Source organism: Balaenoptera physalus (genome assembly GCF_965194825.1).
Source record: "Balaenoptera physalus genome assembly, chromosome: 1".
NCBI classification, from domain to species: domain Eukaryota; kingdom Metazoa; phylum Chordata; class Mammalia; order Artiodactyla; family Balaenopteridae; genus Balaenoptera; species Balaenoptera physalus.
Genome location: NC_138882.1, coordinates 96,392,895 through 96,413,861, shown reverse-complemented (window position 1 = coordinate 96,413,861; position 20,967 = coordinate 96,392,895). Strand labels below are relative to the sequence as shown.

Sequence of the window (20,967 nt, the reverse complement as noted above, 5' to 3'; positions counted from 1 at the left end):
CTCTCTGGGCCTCAATTTCCTCATCTGAAAAGCGATGATAATAAAAGCACCTATCTCACAGAGTTGTTGAAACAATTAAGTGAGTTACTACGTGTAAAGCACTTAGAATAGTGCTTGGTTGCAGTAATGGCTCAAAAATATTAGCTTTTTGTAATTCGTAAATGCCACAGTCTAACAAATAAGAAAATATTTCAAGACTATAAAGTAAGAGTGTAGTTAGTTTTAGACGTAAAGCAGAACGCCTATACCTAAACCTGGAAAATAGTTTCCCAAACCTTAACACACTATCACCGCCTCTCTGGAAGACGACACAGCAGCCTCTACACTCATCTGTTTATTGAATCTACCAGTCTCCTACTAAGGCTGGACCAGAGGCAGATGCAATAACAAGTTCTGGTCCTAGAAATTAGAAGAATAAGGTACAGTCTTCATGTTATTCTTCATGATGTTCTCCTTTTCACATCCTGTAGTTTTACATATCAAATGACACAAATCTATTAGTACCTATTCTGTGTTTCTAGCAGAGTCTAAGAATAGAAAAATTTTACACAGGAAAGAAAAGACCTTGTAATATTTACTCTCATCTAAATCTTACCCTGCATCCCTTTTCTCCATCTGAAAATTTTGCTTTCTCTCTTGTTTGCCACATTCTAATCTCTGGTCGACACTGTCTCTTCTTGATGATAGGATGCAGACAACCTGAGTCATTGTCAGTCTCTGTCCCTTTGCTACATATTAATTTTACTCTTTTCATCCTATTTTTTAAAAAGGAAAAAAAGATTACTAGTTAGTTTTTTGAAAGTAATACCTTTCATGAATTCACTTTCTTCTGAGGAGTACAATACATTATTCTGGAAATCAAGAAGATTCAGAAATTGTACGTTTCAGGCTTCTAGCTTGCCTCAGGGTGTAGGAAGCCAGTTCCCTCTCTAGTCTCCAAAGACTTGGGTCAGTTAGTTGAGAGGAAGCCTGTTCTTTTCGACTTTGCAAGGAAGTGGGTCCACAGTCTTCCCTCTCAAACGCAATGCCAACCCCGCCCTCACATTGCCTGTTTGTGCCACTTCATAGAATGTCTTCCCCTCTCCTGTGCTTCAAAGCCCAGCAACTCTCAGCTCCTCCCTGACTCCTGCTGACTACTTCACCCCAGAATACTCACTCCTTCTGCTGAACTGCATGGCCTTGAGTCAGCATGATATCATTTATGATATTTTTACATTGTGGTGACTGCATCATACCTGCTACTCTTACCTTCCTAATTAGACGGTAAAATCACTGAGAAGAGGAATGCCCAGTGCCCAGCACAATATTCAGCACAAAGAACTCAAACGCTTCAACTAAAGAGTGTCAACTTATCTTTAGAAAAATATGTGAACATACTTCGTCTTCAAAAACAAAACTGCAAAAGCACTTTACTTTTGAGTCACAAACATTAACATATGATAAAATAAGGATTTCTTCGAGTCATACTAGCGCTGTTACAACTTATAAAATCAGGAAGGAGGTTGAATGCGTCTTGGATTCATTTCCCTTTCTGTCCTACAGCCCATCGACACCAGCCTCCTGTCCTGCACCCCACATCTAAAGAGGAATCAGCTCTCACACTGAAAAATACCTCATCTTTTAAAAATTCTTCTTTCTCTCAAGATGTTGGCCAATATGACTTAAAATATTTACCCTTCAAGAGTATTTATATTTCCATAATCTTGTGGTCTAAAAAACCACTAAAGATCAAACAGAATGACACTTTTATGGTAGATTACTGGACTAATGGGTAACATGACAGACAGTGGTGACATTTCAAATAAGCAAATCATTCCAGAACCTTTAAAAATCCCACCACAATGATAATATGCTTACACTGCGTATTCCTAAAACCTAATCAGATTATATACTATGTAAACACCAATGTGAACACAAAATCAAGTAAAAATTCCAATGTAAGACTTCCCACCTGTTGCCAAAGAGAGTCCCCCAAAAACCACCATTAAAGGGTGCAGATTCCAAAGTTTCTGTTCCTCTGGCTTTATCAGAGGAGTTATTTCCATTTTCTCGGCTCCCATCACCATTTACAGTTTTTCGTAATTTTCTACAAAAAAAATATTTCAACAACTTTAGATTATTCAGGACCTTTTCTGTTTCTACTCAGAATATCCCTACTGACTACTACCTGAAATTAAGTATAATGAACTTCATATAATGAGGATAAATTATACCGGAACATTTCTGACTTAAGGGCAAAAACAGGTTCCAGAACAAAGTGCTAAGTTACCATTTTGTTTGTTCATTAAATAAATAGAAATGCCATTCAAAAACATAACTAGAAGGAAAATTTTCATATGTATGACCAATAATAGTCTTTTCAGGAACCAAAAAAAGAATGAACAATTTCTTTAAATATGGATGCCAGAAATCTACCCATTTGGCACATTTAATCATGGGAACACAAAATAATAGCAAGTGATCAATTTTTTGATATCCTATGCAGTGAAAAGATATATCCTGTAAATACCAATGAGACACAGCACAATATTTGATTCCCTTAGAAAACATTAAATCAATTAAACTGAATTTGCAAGGAATATTCTTTCCTGGAAAAAAAAAGTTTTGAAAATAACATTCAAAAATAAGTATAAATATATTGAAATTCTTTGCACCAAATGAAAAAATCTTATATAGTAACTCCTTGGGGGAACAAAAATCTACAGATACTCTGAGAAAGATGACTTTTGTAAGATAATACCATATATATCTAAGAAACCTTTAACAGTTCCAAACCCCACAAACGGCACATAATCAATAAAGACTAGACATGAATTCAATGTGTAGAAAAGTTAAATCTTTATTAAAAGTTTAGAACACTTAGAAATCCATTCTTTTTATATACTACTGAAAAAAGGTAAAAATTTTAGTAGCACTAACCTAATGTACTAAGATCCTTGTTTATAGTGAATTTTCACCAAATTTTAAGACTGAATTATGAAGAAGAATGCTTTTCATTAAAATCATTATTTAAGGTAAATTTTGATAAGGAATAATACAGTATAGGAATTTTCCTTTTAAACAACGGTACTGAATGACAAACCTCCATCCTCCTTGGATTAAAAGTTCATGACAAGGTTTCTAAGCATCAGGGAGAAAAGTAAAAGTAAAGCATTTGGTTTTTTTTTTAAGCCAAAAAAATAATGAAAAATATATGCAAAAGAGGAAGATTTTTTTATTAATTTACTCAAAGATTTTGTTCTTCAATGCCTCTCCCAGAAAATACACAACCACAAGTGTAATTTCTCATCTCACCTTCTTCTCCGATTTCCATTGTTTCCCGATGGCCTTGTTATCTGAGTAGACACAATTTGACAGTGGACAGTTCCCATGAGTAACATAAGGCACAAGGGTCCAAGTACTTCACTTACATTCACAATAGGCATCATAAAATAGAACACGAGTGCTATAACTGAAAAGAAGAGATTTCAAAGTGGAAAGCATTAGGGCTTATCTTTAAAACCAATTCTAATAACTCTACAGATTATTTCTCCAAAAATCTATCATTTAAAGAAGTATACAAGTGAAAGCACATAATTTTGTACAACACAATCCACCTGCACATTAGCTGAGTGAAAACCTGAAGCCCTAGATCACAGAGTAAGTGAAGAATGATGTGTCCAAAGGATCTGCCTTTCTGGAAATATGACAATCTAGATATTCTGAAAGACTTTCCAGCACAAAACAACTAGATACTGTATAATCCTCTGCAGTACTGCTCTGCTCAGAGACCCAGTATTCTCCAGGGCCCAGAGTGATATGTAGCAATTAACAGAGCTGGAGTTTGAACCAAGGCAGCCAGGCTCCAGAATCCTTATTCTTTTTTTTTTTTTTTTTGGCCGAGGTGTGGCATGCAGGATTTTAGTTCCCCGACCAGGGATGGAACCCATGCCCCTTGCAGTGGAAGCATGGAGCCCTAACCACTGGACTGCCAGGGAAGTTCCAGAGTCCTTACTCTTAACTGCCATGCTACATTGCCTCTTTGTATGTGAGTATGAAATGTCCAAAGAAAAAAGTAATGAAAGAAACAGAAAGATATCACAAATTATCTCCCAAAACTTCCAGATACAATTTTACAGATTCGTTCTTTCAGACTTTGACATAAAGATAATTCTTGTGCTATACAAACTTTTCTATGTGGAGTAAAATTAATTCCATTCCCTAATACCCTGATACCCAAACATAACAACAACAGCACCAAAACAATAAACTATAGACCTATATAAACGTGGATATAAATTTACCTCTAAAAAGTAACACCATGAAAGCAGGGATTTCTGTCTATTTTGTTCACTGCTGTACCTAGATCAGTACCTGGCACATAGTAAGCACTCGATATTTGTTGAATGAATGACTGAAATACTATCAAAGTAAAATTGACAATACAGCAAAAGAATAATTCACCAAGATCATATAGGGTTTATGCTCGAAGGATAGTAGGAAATCTTTCTCAGAGCCTAGAAGAGTACCTGGCACAGACATGTTAGGCACTAAAGGAATTGTTGACTGAGACTTAACTGATGTAATTTAATAATTTAATACGATGTAGTTTTGATTGCATGCATATGTAAAAGGCCTGTGTCCCTGATTCCTGGGAGGTAACCCCTAAACCCTTGTAATTTTCCAAATGATGAAGTATCTCTGTTATTCATGGTGGGTCCCTTGGACCATAGTGGATAGTCTATGCCAATAAAATGACTAAGGATAGGAGTAGCCGCACCAGAAAGACCAACTATGGAATTAGAGGGCTGGGGTTTTGAGCCACACTGTATCAGCCTGACCTTTGGGGAGGGAATGGGAGCTAAAGACTGAGTTTAACTCCTTGGCCAGTGACTCAATCAAACAGGCCCACATAATAAACCCTCAATAAAAACTCTGGATACCAAAGCTTGGGTGAGCTTCTCTTGTTGGCAATACCTTGTGCATATTGCTATCCATCATGGATGGAAGGGTAACACATCCCTGAGGACGACAAAAACTTCCTGATTGAAGCCCTCCCAGACTTTGCCCTATGCACCCCTTCTAATTTGTATCCTTCTGCTACAATAAAACTATAACGACAGCACTTTCCTAAGTGCTTTGAGTCATTCTAGTGAATTATTAACTCTGAGGGAACGAGTGGGGGACTCTCAAAACTGTAGCCAGCTGGTCAGAGTAAGGGTAGCCCTAGGGACTCCCAAAGTAAGGCTGGTGTCTTGGGAAGGGCTGTGCCTTTAACCTGTGAAGTCTGGTCCAACTCTAGTAGTGAAAAAGCATTCCATAAAAATAGACATTTGTTCCTGATTTGTAATTAATCTTAAATGCCAATCTTTTCTAAAATACTAGGAATATAAAAATATGTCCTTAACATGCTAAAGAATATATATAAGTAGTGCTCGCTTTGGCAGCACATATACTAAAGAATATATAAGTAAAATCAACATGCATCATATTAATGAAAACATTCTGAATAGGAACAAAACATTATGATCACTCTTACTGTTATCACTTAACACTGCTCTGAAAATGTTGACTAATTCAATACAAGTAAATGAAATGTATGAAAAAAGAGGAGACCAAATTTTCATTATGCCAACAATATGGTTGTATAATTAGAAAATCTGAGAGAAGCGCCGAAAAACTATTAGAAATAATGAGAGTTTAAAAAGTGGCTGGTTATAACAACCTTAAGTATAAACTAAAGGCTTTCAAATGTAACAGCAATCACCAGTTAAAACACATAAGACAAACAAAAAAAGCCTCATACCTACAGCAGCAGCAACAAAAACGAAAACATAAAATATTTTACTTTAATGTGGAAGTCCCCAAGCACCCCCTGATGGATGATACATATAAACAAAATGTGGTATAGACACACAGTTGATTATTATTCACCCTCAAACAGGAAGGAAATTCTGACACACGCTACAAAGGGATGAATCCTGAAGACGTTATGCTAAGTGAAATAAGGACAAATACCGTGTGATTCCACTTATAGGAGGTACTCAGAGTGGTCAAATTCATAGAGACAGAAAGTAGAAGGGTGGTTGGCTGGGGGTAGGAGTAATTGGAGAGTTATTGATTTATGGGTACAGAGTTTCAGTTTGGAAAAATGAAAAAACTTCTGGAGATGGATGGTGGTGATGGCTGCCTAACAATGTGAATGTAATTAATGTCATTGAACTGTATACTTAAAAATGGTTAAGATGGTAAATTTCATGGATATTTTACCACAGTGAAAAAAAAATTGAGTTTAACAAGATCTATGCAGGCCTTATAAGAAAAAAAAAAATTCCTACAAAGCTTTACAGAAAGATATAACAGAAGACTTGATTAAAAGGAGAGCTATATCAGGCTTCCCTGGTGGTGCAGTGGTTAAGAATTCACCTGCCAATGCAGGGGGCACGAGTTTGAGCCCTGGTCCGGGAAGATCCCATATGCCGCGGAGCAACTAAGCCCCTGCGCCACAACTACTGAGCCTGCGCTCTAGAGCCCGCAAGCCACAACTACTGAGCCCGCGTGCTACAACTACTGAAGCCCGTGTGCCTAAAGCCCGTGCTCTGCAACAAGAGAAGCCACTGCAATGAGAAGCCCACGCACCGCAACAAAGAGTAGCTCCCGCTCACCGCAACTAGAGAAAGCCCGTGCGCAGCAAAGACCCAGTACAGCCAAAAATAAATAAATAAAATAAATTAATTAATTAAAAAGGAGAGATATATCAATTTTCTCCCCATTCCCTCCAAATATATCTATACCTATATTTTGGAGTGGGGAGTGGTGAGAAGGTAGTTCCAATCCAAATTCCAATTTTTTTTTTTGGTCTTTGATCATGATAAAATAATTCTAAATTATTTTGCAAAGAATAAGCAAGTAAGAACACCTAAGAGAAAATATTGAAAAACACAGAATAATAGAGGAATACTTGTCCTGCTCAATGTTACTACACATTAAATAGCTACAGTAATTAAAGAAATGTGACACAGATATGAGAATAACCAGACAAACTGATGGTGCAGAATATATAGTCCAGAAATAGACCATGGTGTATACGAAAATTTAATATATATATAATTTATCTCAGTAAGACAGAAATTCTTTAATAACAAACATGTGGAAAAATATTTAATTTCACTCTTACAAGTGACCAAAGAAATGCACATTAAACAAGTAAAATACTAATTTTCGTATATTAAATTAGGTAACAATTTTTAAAATTATGATAATGCTAAGATTGTGGTAAAACAGAATCCACTACTTTCCAAAAGAATTGTGTCACCAGCAATTTCATTATATGCACTAAAAGCCTTAAAACGTTTACATTCTTTGATCTGTTAATTCTATTCCAGACAATAAATTCCAAAGAAATAATACGAAATATGAAAAATTTTGTTCATGATGGTATTATTAATAAGAAAAAACTAGAAACAACTTAATGCTCATTACATGGGAAGAGTTATGTAAATTATGGTACTTTTATATAATGGACTATAAAGCAGTTATAAAAAGTGTTTATGGTAAATCCTTATGATAGACTCATACAGACATTAAAATGATAGTTTGAAATGATGGTGTGTCCACATGATGGAATATTATGCAGCAACTAAATGACAGTTATGAAAACAATTCAAAAAAACTGACACAGATAAAAGAAAACAAAAATCACCCCAAATCCTTTCACCCTAACCCAACCTTCAACTTTCACCTACTCTTTGTTCTAAGTCATGTCTGTTTGCTCAGGTATAACCATATCTATGCTGCCCTCTTTCAGAAAGTGTTCCTGGTAGGCAATGGAGTATAGTAAAGAGCGTACACTGGGCCCCTGCACATAGTGAGACGAGAAAAAACACCAGGTAGTGATGTGTAATACAGAAATTAACATAGACTCCTGTGACAGTGACTGAGGGGTGGTACGACTACTTAGAAAGTATAGACAGGGATGGCCTTTCTGTGAAAGTTACATCTGAGCACAGATCCTAAAGATGACAGAAAAGATAGCCACATGAAAAGCCTTACGATTGTTTCAAACAGAAAGAAAAGCCCTGGGTGAGGAATAGAAAAAGGCCTTATGCCTAGAGTAAGCAAGGAGGAGAGTGGTAAGACATGGCATCCGACAGGTTAGCAGGGGACAGATAACGTAGGGCACTGGAGGCCCTGGTGAGGAGTTTGGGTTTCTATTCCAAGGGCAATGAGAAGTCACTAAACGGACTTAAAAAAGCAGGAAATTGACATGATAGGGTTTCCATTTCAAAAGATTTCTCTAATTGCTGTGAAAAGAGTGATGGGCGGAAAGAAAGCTCGGAGTAGATGTTATTCCAGTGATCTAGGTGAAGGGATGGTGGTGCTATGGACTGTGGTGGCAGCAGAGACTGGGATAAGTAGCCAGGACATGTTCTGGAGGTCAAACTTACAGACTTGGCGACAGATGGAATACGAGGGTTGATGGTAGAGTAGAATAGGAAGACAATTTTTTGCTTGAAAACTGGGTAGCTGATGGCATCATTTAATGAAATGGGATAAAACCTAAAGAGGAATAAGACTGTATAAAAGAAAAGATTGTAAAAAAAAAAAATCAGGAGTTCCATTTTGGATATGATTCAGTTCAAGATACCTATGAAATCTCCATATGGAAATGTCAAACAAGCAGTTGTATTTACAAGCCTGAAGTTCAGCAGAGAGATCTGGCCTGAAAATACAAATTTGAGAATCACCAGTATATCAATTATATTTAAAGGTACAAGGCTTGATGAGAGTACCTAGAGAAGAGAAGAGAATCCCAATCCAACCTAGAGGTAATCCAATAGTCAAAGGTCAGACACAGGAAAAGTTTGAAAAGGCCTGGCCAGTGAGACAGGTAGAAAGAAATTCAAGAGAGAAGAGTTAGACAATCATGTTTGCTCTCTCTGAGCCAATAAATTTAAGATGATCTCCAAATGGTGTATGTCCCTTCTTTCTTTGTACGTGAAACCATCAAATGAAAGGGTACATGTAAGAACAGTAAGGTCTGCATGATCTAATAGCAACAGCAGCAAAAAGAAACTGTCATAATTTATCCCAACTCCTCCAATTACCTTGCATGAGGTAAAGCAGTAGCAGCCAAACAAAGATTCTTAAAGAGGTAACCTGAATCCACCAATTGCTGAAAAATGGAAAAAATACAACTCGAACAAGCCCCTTCCGAGTCAGAGATGTCCACGGAATTTCAGGTTTGGCTTTGGCAAATGTTGAGCCTTTAAATATACAATAAAACAAAACATCAAACATTTATGTACACTAGGCTAATGCCCACTTGTAACACAACATTAAAAACAGGTGAGAGCAAAAATCAGCACATAACCTGTTCAGTGAAAAAGAATCCTCTTAGATGTTCATTATATATACTAACTTTTGCCTCAATCACTAGGACAGGAGCTCAAAATAAGTCAGGCTTGTTTGAATGGTATACAATATATTTTTCTTCATTACACAGCAGCAAGTCTCCAAGTTCCTCTCTTTCACGCTCATGGAAACCATGTAATTTACATAGCCACACAGTATAAAGCAAAGGGGAAAAAATGCTAAAGCCTGAATGACGCAGGAAGAACACTACTTTTGGAAATTAAAGTATACCATCGTATAGGGAAGATATCCAAAAAGAATCTTTAGCACCACTATGAAATAATATAATGATATACCTAAGAAACAATCCAACTTTAGAACTCACCTCTGATTAAGTCAACATCAATCAAGTCTGCCTTTATGTGACCCATCTTTTTTGGTTTGTTTTTGAAGCCCTAGAATAAAACAAAACAAATCCCAGAAATAAACAACATTTTAAAAACCCTTTTAAAACAAAAGGTAAATTTACGTTTCTTCTTCTCTACACCTGACTCCCTTTTACTGGGTACACTTTAATCCTAATGCTCCTTAAAGGAACCTGTCATTAATATTTGTTTTCATTTTTAGTTTTATCAAGTAATGCATGCACACACTTTTATCACCTTTAAAAATAATCAAACAGTACTAAAAGGTCAGTAAGTGAAAAACAGGTAGTCCTCTGACCCACCTTACCTCTCCTCCCAATTTCATTCATTAAAAACAAATGCTTTCATCTTGTTTTAGCTGTTTCTCTTGGTATTTACTTACATAGGTCTAAATAATATGTTTATACTGCTATTTTTCAATTTATTGATTTTAAAAATCACCTATGAACTCCTAATATAGTATATGAGAATTTAGCTCTCTTACACTAATTCCCACCTCCTCACTTCCACCCCAAAAACATATATCCTCACAATATAGTCAATTAATTTGTGACAAATCAGTAATCAGTAGTTAGAGTATGATCACTATGAAATATCATTCCTTGTTCACTCTATTTATATGCTTCCTTTTATTCTATGAGGTCAGTGAAAATATTTATCAGTTTCCAAATACTCAAATGCCAAAAAATTAATCAAAGTCCTTTTTTTTCCTTAAAGAAAAAAAATTCCTGGAAACCCCCTTCCCAGGACCCTCTATCTTCCTGCTGCAATTGGACTGGTTGCTCTCTGGGCCTGTTGCATGGCTGTAATCCCAGAACTGCTCACTCTCATCCTGACAATCCCCTTCCCCCCTCTCTGTGGTAAGTCCCTATTTGCTGCATCCATATCATCTGGGAGCACATTCCTTCCGTAGCTTCCTGAGAAAGGGGTCACAGAAGACAGTGTTTTCAATCCTTGCATGTCTGAAAATGATTTCATTCTACCCTTATACTTGATTAAAAGTTACCCTAGATGCAGAATTCTAAGTTGTTAATAATTTTCCCTCAGGAATTGAGACACTGTTCCATGGTTTTCTAGCTTCCAGTGTAGCTGTTGCAAACTCCAATGCCATTCTGATTCCTGATCCTTTGAATGTGAATTGTTTCCTTCCTCTTAATCCTCACTTTATTCATGGTGTTCAGAATGATGTGCCTTTTTTTTTTTTTGACAGAAGTGACATTTATGATAAAACATGTATTTTATTTGATCACATAATGATATGCCTTGATTATGAGTCTTTTATCATCTATTGTGCTGAGAATCCCTTCCATATAGAAATACATGTCTTTCAGTTTTAGGGAAGTTTTCTTATAATTTATATTTAAACTTCTTCCCTTTTAAGACTTTTGACTTTTCTCTCCTATTTTCTACCTCTTTTGTCTTTCTGTTCTGCTTTCTAGAAATTTCTTCAAATTCTATTACATTTTTCATTTTGATTCTTTGGGTTCATTCCTTTCTCTTCTCTTTCATCCTGGAAGATTTCTTCAAATATCTAGTAATCATTGGCTGTCCACTTATGTATTAGAATGAGGAGTTAAAACCTGATGGACATTTTATTTCAAGGTATATACCCAAGAGAAACATATATAAATTTCACTAAATGATGTGTACAAAACGTTCCTAGAAGAATTATTTATAAAAGCCCCAAATTGGAAACCACCCATCAAAAACAATCAGAAATTGCCCAGCGGCAGTAGAATGGATAATAATTGTGGTGCTACAGTGAATAAACTACAATTATGCGACAACATGACTGGATCTCACATACATAATATTGAACAAAAGAAACGTAATACTGAACAAAAGAAATTAGACTCAAAAGTGTATGTACTGTATAATTTCATTTATGTAAGGCTCAAGACAGGCAAAAATTAACCTATGGTGCTAGTAGTAAGGATACGGGTTACCTCTGTTGGTAGCAGTGACTGGAAGAGCATGGGATGGGGAGCTTCTGTGTTACTCCTAATGTTCTATTTCTTGATCTGAGTGTTTATCACATGGTTATGTTCCGTTTGTGAAAATTCCTCAAGCTGTACACTTATAATTCTGGGGTGGGTGGGTGTGTGTGAGTATAGGTCCCCCACTTTTCAAAAGTTTGCTTTACACCATTTCGCTTTTACAAAAGACCTACGTTAGTACCTGTTTTCTTTCGCTAACCGAAAAAAATCCAAAGAGGATTTTTACTTTTACGAAAAAAGGTGAAGAGCATAAACAGCGTTCCGTGATCTCAGGGAGCTCTTCCAGAGGCAGCACACACCCGAGCAGGGAAAGCAGCACCACCAGGCTCCTTCCCCGGGGTCACACCCCGCATCTCAGCATCAAGCCCCCATAGCTTTGAAAGGTGTCTGTGAGCATCTGTGCTGTATTTCGATGTATTCTGTGCGTCTGTTAGCAAGATGTGTCCTAAGGTATCTGCTTCTTCACAATTGCCATTTCGGCTTACGAAAAGTTTCATAGGAACACTCTACTTTTGGATAATGGGGGAAACCCGGTAACTCATATTCACTGAATATGCTTTATTTTATTAACACATAGACAATGGTTTTACAGGAAAAACTCGGGATTTGAAAGTCGTGATAACCTTGCTGTATATTATGACTCAAAAGCAAATTTGTGAATTAGCTTTTGTGTTTAAAAATCCTGGTTTGCCTAACAGTTTTGTTTCATTACTATTAATAACTGTTTTAAAAGATGAATTTTAATTTCGTGCTCAACCAACACTTGTACATGCTAGTTCCTGATCAAGTTTTAAAAATTAGATATTTAACCATTAAAATTATTGTAAAAATTAAACGTTAGAGTAATTTGCTATTTCTCTAGTTTAGATATTGAGCCAATATTGATCTTTGGTTCTGTTTAACTAAAAGATGCAGCCAAACAATTTCTTTAAAGTGAACCCTATGTTTCTATCCAATTAACTACAAACTGTAGATTTTAACAACAACAAAAAGAGTTTTAAAACTCTAAATGTAATAAAATTAAATCTAAGAAGGAATCAAATTTTGATAATTAGACATTTCAGGGGCAAAAATAACCCTTTGGAAAAAATATGTGCACTAATTTTTGAAATATGCATAGTATTCATGGAAATAACAATGATCTTGTGCTACATTTGAAATCAGAAATGAAAATTTTAAAAGTAAAGATATCACTGTATTATATTCTAACAGACATAGGCCTTGTGGACATTTGCAGCAGTACTATTCTAACTAAAGAAGCTTAAAGTGCCTTAACTTTAGAGCCACGTTAATTTTTCTACTTTCTTTGCTTTCTAGACTTTTCACCTACAATGTTATAGAATCAGAATTAGGATTATCTAAAGGCAAACACCAAATTATGAAAACCTCTCTCAGCAATAGAAACACATTCATTCATTCACTTAGTCAACAAATACGCAATATGTTTCTTCCGTATGCCAGATAAGCTACTTGAGCTAAGCATAGAGCAATAAGGAAGTCAAAGCACGGCTGTATCTTCAGAGTGTGCACGCACAGAAGGGAAAACAGACAATAAAGCCAAATGTTTGAGGGTTCCTCAGGAAAACACCCCCTGAACTTCCCTCACCATTTTTTGGACAAAAATCATTAAGAAATTTATGACCACTGTTCTTGAGCCAGATAAGAAAGTCGCTAGATACTTTTATATGTGTCTGTGCTGAGGAAGAATAAAAAACACATGCCATGCTTCTGTTTTAGGATCCTTCTGCTTGATCCTACATATTCTACAGTATGTATAGTAAGAGGCAACATGCGCACGGCACCACTCTGAGCACTTTACATAAACTTACATTAATTTGTTTAACTCATTTAGTCCTCACAACTGCCCTGTGAGACAGGCACCTTTATTATCTTCACTTTACAGATAAGGAAAACAAGGCACAGAGACTCTGACCCGTTCATTATCACTACAAACCACTACACATCCTGCCTCTCACTATACAGTACAAAATGCATTCCTAATCAATGTAGGGAGAGATTTTGAGATAAACAAGATTGCATGCCTCTGAAAGGTTCCATGGGATTAATAAACCCTGGGAGCTGTGAGTGAATTTCCTTATTGGCCACAACCCAGGGCCACAACCTAGCAGCCCACGATAAAACTGTAGGAGAAAATGATACCCCTGCACTAGGTGCTAGAGCAGTGGTCTGGAAATTTTCTGCAGAGCCCAGCTACTGGCTGTATTCAGCTCTCTCTATTGTTTGCTCCCCACAGAGCTGTGTAATATCTTCAAAGCTCAGAACCACCTGACTGATGCAGTTCCTACTTTTAGGCAGAGGGACTAAAGCACTGGAAATACTGCTGCGGTATTGTTGGACTCCATGTTTAAAAGGGAATAAAAGACAAGTGAAACCCTGTAACACATCTCTCTCTCTTAGTGTGCTGAAATGTCCATTTTATTGCCACTGATTCTATACTACTGTATAGTAGTCGGGCACAAAGAGAGAAGTCACCTGATTTAGAGCAGATGATGAACAACAAAACAACAATTACAGGGCAAGTACAGCACTATAAGAATATGTGTAAAGGACACCTAACTCAGATTTAAGAAGTCAAAGAAAGATTTCCAAAGGAAAATAATACCTGATCCGAGACCTGAAGGGTGTATAAGAATTTGCAAAGAAGGACATGGGATGTAGCAAAAGGGGAAATTAAGAAAAGTATATGAGAAGACCTCGAAATAAGAGATAGCATGACAAAAACTAAAGTTCAAGAAGGCCTAAAGCAGAGTGAAAGTGAAAAAGGGGTTAAGGCATGAAAGAGAGAAACTGGAGAGGTAAGCAGAAGCCAGATTTTGAAGACTATCATCATGCTGAGTGTGCATTTATCATAAGGATAACAGGAAGTCAGAGAACAGTTTTAAATATGAGAAAAACAATCAGATTTGTGTTAAAACAAAAAGAAAATAACAATAAGCCGGCTTCAGTGATTATTGAGGGGTGAAGGGGGAAACGGGGGCAGAGAAAACAGAAAGTTAAAAAAGTGACTCCAGTAACCTAGATCAGGAGTGGACAAACTTTGTCTGTAAAGGGCATATGGTATTTTAGGGTCTGTGAGCTGTACCACCTGTGTGCTAGTACTCAACCCAGCCACTGTTGCACGAAGGCTGACTTAGACACAAACAATAAACATGTAAAACATGAAGCCTGCAGTGCTCCAGCGAGTCTGGCTGCAGGCAATAGTTTGTGGACCAGATGAGGGCAGACAACAGGTCAGTCCAGGCCAACAGAAACATGACCTAGGAAAAGTATGCATAGTCAAAAAATACAAGAAGGTAGAATCCAGAAGTCTTGGTAATTCAAAATGTGGGATCAGTGTGAAGGTGAGGCCGCAGAAGAATTCCAAACCCCACCTTTAGCACTCTAACTGCTCACTGAATAGGAAAGGTGAGAGAAGGCACAGGGCTGGTCAAGGTAGGGGAGGTCACATTCTGCTCACAGCCCTCTGGCCAAGCTGGAAATCTGTGGGGCAAGGAAGGACTCTCCTCCCACAGGAAGGCACTGCGAGTCACATGACAAAAGGTGAAGACATAACAATTTTCTTAACAGTTGAAGATAAGGAGATAGCCTTCTAACTTAGCCTTTCTGTACTTCAGTGCCTTCACCTGTAAAATGAGAATAATATATCTACCTCGTGGAATTGTTGTAAGGATCGATTAAGAAAGCGAGAGAGACAGAGACAGAGAAAGAGAAGTTCTTAAAATAATACAAGACACATTCTAAATATTCATTATCATTATTATTATTACACCACCAAAAACACATACACATGCCCTCCCGCATGCACTATAGTTTCCCCCATATAGTTTTCTCACAATTTAGTTAAATCAATATTTGATGTTTAGAGTATTATGATTACATAAAACATGTTCCCACCTAAGTCAAGTAGTAACCAATGATTATATTTCCTTTCTTGGAAATTTTGTTTGCCCTGAAATTGTTAATTGCCTCATGTACCCCCCTACCTTTATAAATAGGAATTGTATATATTTAAGATATACAATGTGAGGCTTTGATATACATTGTGAAATGATTGCCACAATCAAGCTAATTAACATATCCATCACCTCAGACTGTTAGTATTTTTTGGCATTTTTGTGTGTTGCATACATTTAAAATCTACTCTCTTAGCAAATTTCAAGTATACAATACAGTATTATAAACTATAGTCACCATGCTGTATATTAGATCTCCCAAATTTATTCATCTTATAACTGCAAGTCTGTTACCTTTGACCAACATCTCCCCATTTCCCCCACACCTCAGCCCCTGGTGACCATTCTACTCTCTGCTTCTATGAGTTTGACTCTTTTAGATTCCACTTACAAGTGAGAGTTTGCAGTATTTGCTTTCTGTGTTTGTTTTATTTCACTTAGTGTGATGCCCTCCAGATTCACCTGTGTTGTAACAAATGGTAGGATTTCCTTCTTTTTAAAGGCTGAATAATATTCCACCTCATGAGACAGACAGAGAGATAGGGCACATTTTCTTTACCTATTCATCTGTCAACAGACACTTGGGTTGTTTCCATATCTTGGCTACCATGAATAATGCTGCATGAATATTAAGTGCATATATCTCTTCAAGAAAGTAATTTTATTTCCTTTGGATAAATATCCAGGAAGAGGGACTGTTGGATCATAAGGTAGTTCTATTTTTATTTTTTTGAGGAGCCTCCATACTCTTTTCCATAACAGCTGTACCAATTTACATTCCCACCAACAGTATACAATGGTTTCCTTTTCTCTGTATCCTTACTAACGCTAATTATCTTTTGACATCTCTGATAATTGTCATCCTAACAGGAATGAGGTGATGTTTCACTGTGGTTTTGATTTACATTTCCTTAATGATTAGAGATGTTGAGCACGTTTTCATATACCTGCTGGCCACTTGTATGTCCTTTCTAGAAAAATGTCTATACAGGCCCTTTGCCTATTTTTTAATTGGATTAGGTTGCATTTTATATTGTTGATGTTTCCTTTGCTGTGCAAAAACTTCTTAGTTTGATATAGTCACATTTGTTTATTTTTGCTTTTGGTGTCAAATTCAAAAAAATCATTTCCAAGACCAATGTCAAAGAGATTTTTCCCTATGTTTTCTTCTAGGAGTTATACACTTTCAGGTCTTACATTTAAGTCTTTAATCCATTTTTAGTTTATTTTTGTGTTTGGTGTAAAATAAGGGTCTGATATCATTCTTTTGCATGAAGATATCCAGTTTCCCAACACCATTTATTGAAGAGACTGTCATTTCTCCATTGTGTATTCTTGGTGCCTTTGCCAAAGATTAGTTGACGCTATGTGCATGGGTTTACTTCTGGGCTCTCTATTCTGTCCCACTGCTCTACGTGTCTTTTATGCCAGTACCATACTGTTTTTATTACTATAGCTTTGTAATATAATTTGAAATCAGAAAGTGAAATGAGATGTCTCCAGCTTTGGTCTTCTTGTTCAAGATTGCTTTAGCTGTTTGGGGTCCCTCTGTGGTTCCATATGAATCTTATTTTTTCTGTATCAGTTAAAAATGCCACTGGACTTTTGATAGAGATTGCTTTGAATCTGTAGATTGCTTTGGGTAGTATGGACATTTTAACAATATCTTTTTCCTTTTCCAAATAATAGATTTTGTTTTCTCTTCCAGTTTTATTGAAATATAGAGACATAGAGCACTGTATAAGTTTAAGGTGTACAGCACAGTTATTCGACTTACATACATCATGAAATAATTACAAGTTTAGAGAACATCCAATATCTCACATAGATACAAAATTAACAAAATAGAAAAAAAAGTTTTTTCCTTGTGATGAGAACTCTTAGGACTTACTCTCTTAACAACTTTCAAATATAACATACAGCAGTGTTAATTACATTTATCATGTTATACATTACATTTTAACAGTAGGAATTCTTCCAATCAATGAGCATGAGCTACCTTTCATTTGTGTCTTCTTCAATTTCTTTCATCAGTGTTTCATATTTTTCAGTGTACAGATCTTTCACCTCCTTGTTTAATTTATTCCTAAGCACTTTATTCTTTTCGATGCTATTGTAAATGGAACTGCTTTCTTAATTTCTTTTGCAGACAGTTCATTGTAAGTGTATAGAATTTTTCCTTTTCACTTGTCTCAAAATTTTTAATTGATTCTTTGACCCATTGGTTGTTCAAGATTATATTGCTTAATTTCCACACATTTTTGAATTTTCCAGTTTTCCTCCTGTTATCAATTTCTACTTTAATAACACTGTGGTCAAAAGATACCTGATATAAATTCAATCTTCTTAAATTTGTTAAGACTTTGTTTCATGGCCTAACATATGATCTATCCTGAAGCAGGTTTCATGTGCACTTGAGGAGAATGTGTATTGTGCTGCTGATGGATGGAACGTTCTGTATATGTCTGTTAGGTTCATTTAGTCTAAAGTGCAGTTCAAGCCCAACGTTTCCTTATTGATTTTCTGTCTGGATGATCTATCCATTGTTGAAAGTTGGATACTGAAGTCCCCTACTAGTACTGTATTGCTCTCTATTTCTCCCCTTAGGTCTGTTTATATTTGCTTTATATATTTAGGTGCTCCTATGTTGGGATGTAAGGACTGTTCAACATCCACAAATCAATTGAATACACCACATTATCCAGACGAAGGATAAAAATCATATTATCATCTCAATAAATGCAGAAAAAGCATTTGACTAAATTCAACACCCATTTATGATAAAAACTCAGCAAAGTGAGTATAGAGGGAAAGAAACTCAACATAAGAAAGGCCATATATGACAAGCTTCATTTTTTTCATTCACTTAACTTTCTACATATATATTACTAATTCATTTTGAAACTCCCTATAAGTGTTATAAATCTGCTCCCAGTGTGCTCAAACACAACAAACACTGGTTTCTTTTTTTTCCTCCTTGAAGATGTCTATATACCACAGTTTCCTGTCCTCTTGCTCCTTTCTGGTCTTGTTATTTTCTAGGCCTCATAAATGAACTTTCATCTTGGGACATCTCTTAAGAATCCAGAATTCTTTTTACCTCTCTCTGTGTCGGCCATCCTGTCTCCTGATACTATGGATTCCTCTTTTTTGGTTTACTCACTCGTATACAGTACACGTCCTCCTCTGAGGGAAGACATGAGTGACACACCTTTTAGACTTTGACAGTTTGTATGTATTTTCATGTGATGCCTTTATACTTGTTAATAGTTAGACTGGGCATAAAGTTGTAGATTGAAAGCCATTTTCTCTGAGAACTTTGAAGGTTCCATCATCTTCTAACTTCCAGATGAGCCAGAAGTTGCTGCTGATAGGCCCAATGTCATTCTGACTCCCAATCTTGTATAAGATCTGTTTTGATCCTTCTCTCTATTCCCTGCTTAACCCAGGCTCTAATTTCTAATTTCTTGTGATGTTGTGATTTGTAAAAAGAAATTTATTTTGGTCTCTGTCCCCAGTTCCTGACACAGGGCTCCTGAAACCCTTGTAATTTCCTGGGTGACAAGAGTGCCTTTTGTTCTAATGAGGCAACTCTAGGTGGGCTCCTGGATGGCTCCTGGATGAGGGCTGGTCACCAGAAGGAACAAACTATGATTAGAAGCTTGGAATTTTCAGGCCCTCCCTCTCCCCCATTCTCTTGCAAAGGGAGAAGGGCTGAAAACAGAGTTAATGATTGATCATGCCTACTAGATGAAGCCTCCATGAAGTTCAGAGAGTTTCCAGGTTGGTGAACACATCCACTCCAGTAGGGTGACATACCCCAAACTCCACAGGGACAGAAGCTCCTGTGCTCTGGACCCTTCCAGACCCCACCCTATGTATCTCTTCATCTGGCTATTCATCTGTATCCTTTATCATATTCCTTAATAAACTGGTAAATGTTTAAGGAAGTGTTTCCCTGAGTTCTGTGAACCACCCTAGGAAATTAATCAAACCTGAGGAGAAGGTTGTGGGAACTTCTGACTTGTAGCCAAATTGGACAGAAGTTGGGGGTAACCTAGGACCTACTTCTTGCAGTTGGCATCCAAAGTGGGGTAGGAGCAGTCTTGTGGGACCAAGCCCTTAACCTGTGTGAGCTGACACTACCTCCAGGTACACAGTGTCAGAAATGAGTTGAATTGTAGGATACCCAGCTGGTGTCACAGAGAATTGCCTGGTGTAGGGAAAAACCTCCACACATTTAGTGACCAGAAGTGGTGTTTTGTGTGAATAAAGGAGACTCACAGGAGAAACACAAGAGGCAGATTGAACTGAATCTTTCTAAAATTTAGTTCTGAAATTTCATAATAATGCTGATCACTCAAAAGATCCTTTTGATCTGTAAATATGTGTATTTCAGCTCTGGGAAATTTTAAAATATTATTTATTTGATAATTTCTTCTCCTCCACGTATTTCTGTTTCCTGGAATTAGTTGGATTTTAGGCTTCCTGCATGAACTGCACTCACTTTTCTATTTTCTTTTTCCTTGCTCTTTCATACTATTTTTCTGGGAAATGGCCTCAACTTTATCTTCCAACTTCTCTACTGAATTTACTTTGGTTATTTTTATTTTCTGGTTCTCTTACTTTTTCATCTATAGACTTTTTTAAAAATAGTATGCAGTTCTTTAAATATATTAATTATATCTTTAAAAATAGTATTCTTATAATTCCTGTATCATTTTTTAAAATCTCTTTCCTTCTTTTTCTTTAGGTCTCAAATATTTGAGCATCTTCAATTATCTATTTACACTTAAGAGTGAGGCACTAACATGCTGAATGCCCATTCAGTGTTCAGCAGGGGAAACTTGTTGAACAGTGGCTGCATTGTAGAGAGTAGCCAGCCATTTCACTTCCAGTATCCTTAGGTCTTTTCAGTCAGCTTGTGCAAAAAGAAATTCCAGTCTTCTGTTTAGAGTTTATAAGCCTGGCCACCAGACTTTTACTTAATCTCCTTTATGAGTACAGTATCTCACCCCATTCTCATTTGTGTATGGTATTCTAGAATCCAGAACTTCTCTGTTTCAGCCTCTCCAGAGAGCAAACTTCAATCTTCTGTCAGAGGAAGATAAGGTAACTATGAGGCTGTGTAGAATAAGGTGGAGGATCTGGGGGTAGGTCTATTGCCCCTCATACATATGCTCAAACAATCCTATTTCCAGTTCTACCTCATACCTGCAACTATACCTGATGCATCTA

General features: G+C 36.6%; 1 protein-coding gene across 5 annotated transcripts in view; it reads right to left on the bottom strand.

The window, feature by feature from the left end:
* Window positions 1-20,967, bottom strand: part of PHTF1 (putative homeodomain transcription factor 1) — a 61,420-nt gene that overhangs the window by 30,374 nt on the left and 10,079 nt on the right. For 3 of the 5 annotated variants that reach the window (XM_082458467.1, XM_082458465.1, XM_082458466.1), the window contains exons 4-8: window positions 9,719-9,788; window positions 9,087-9,245; window positions 3,295-3,451; window positions 1,952-2,086; window positions 596-755 (exon numbers count right to left, since the gene is read on the bottom strand). In XM_082458467.1, the coding sequence (XP_082314593.1) occupies window positions 596-755; window positions 1,952-2,086; window positions 3,295-3,451; window positions 9,087-9,245; window positions 9,719-9,788 (681 nt within the window). Of the gene's footprint in view, window positions 1-595; window positions 756-1,951; window positions 2,087-3,294; window positions 3,452-9,086; window positions 9,246-9,718; window positions 9,789-20,967 lie in introns of those variants that run through there. The other 2 variants (XM_082458468.1, XM_082458469.1) reach the window with 2 other exon arrangements.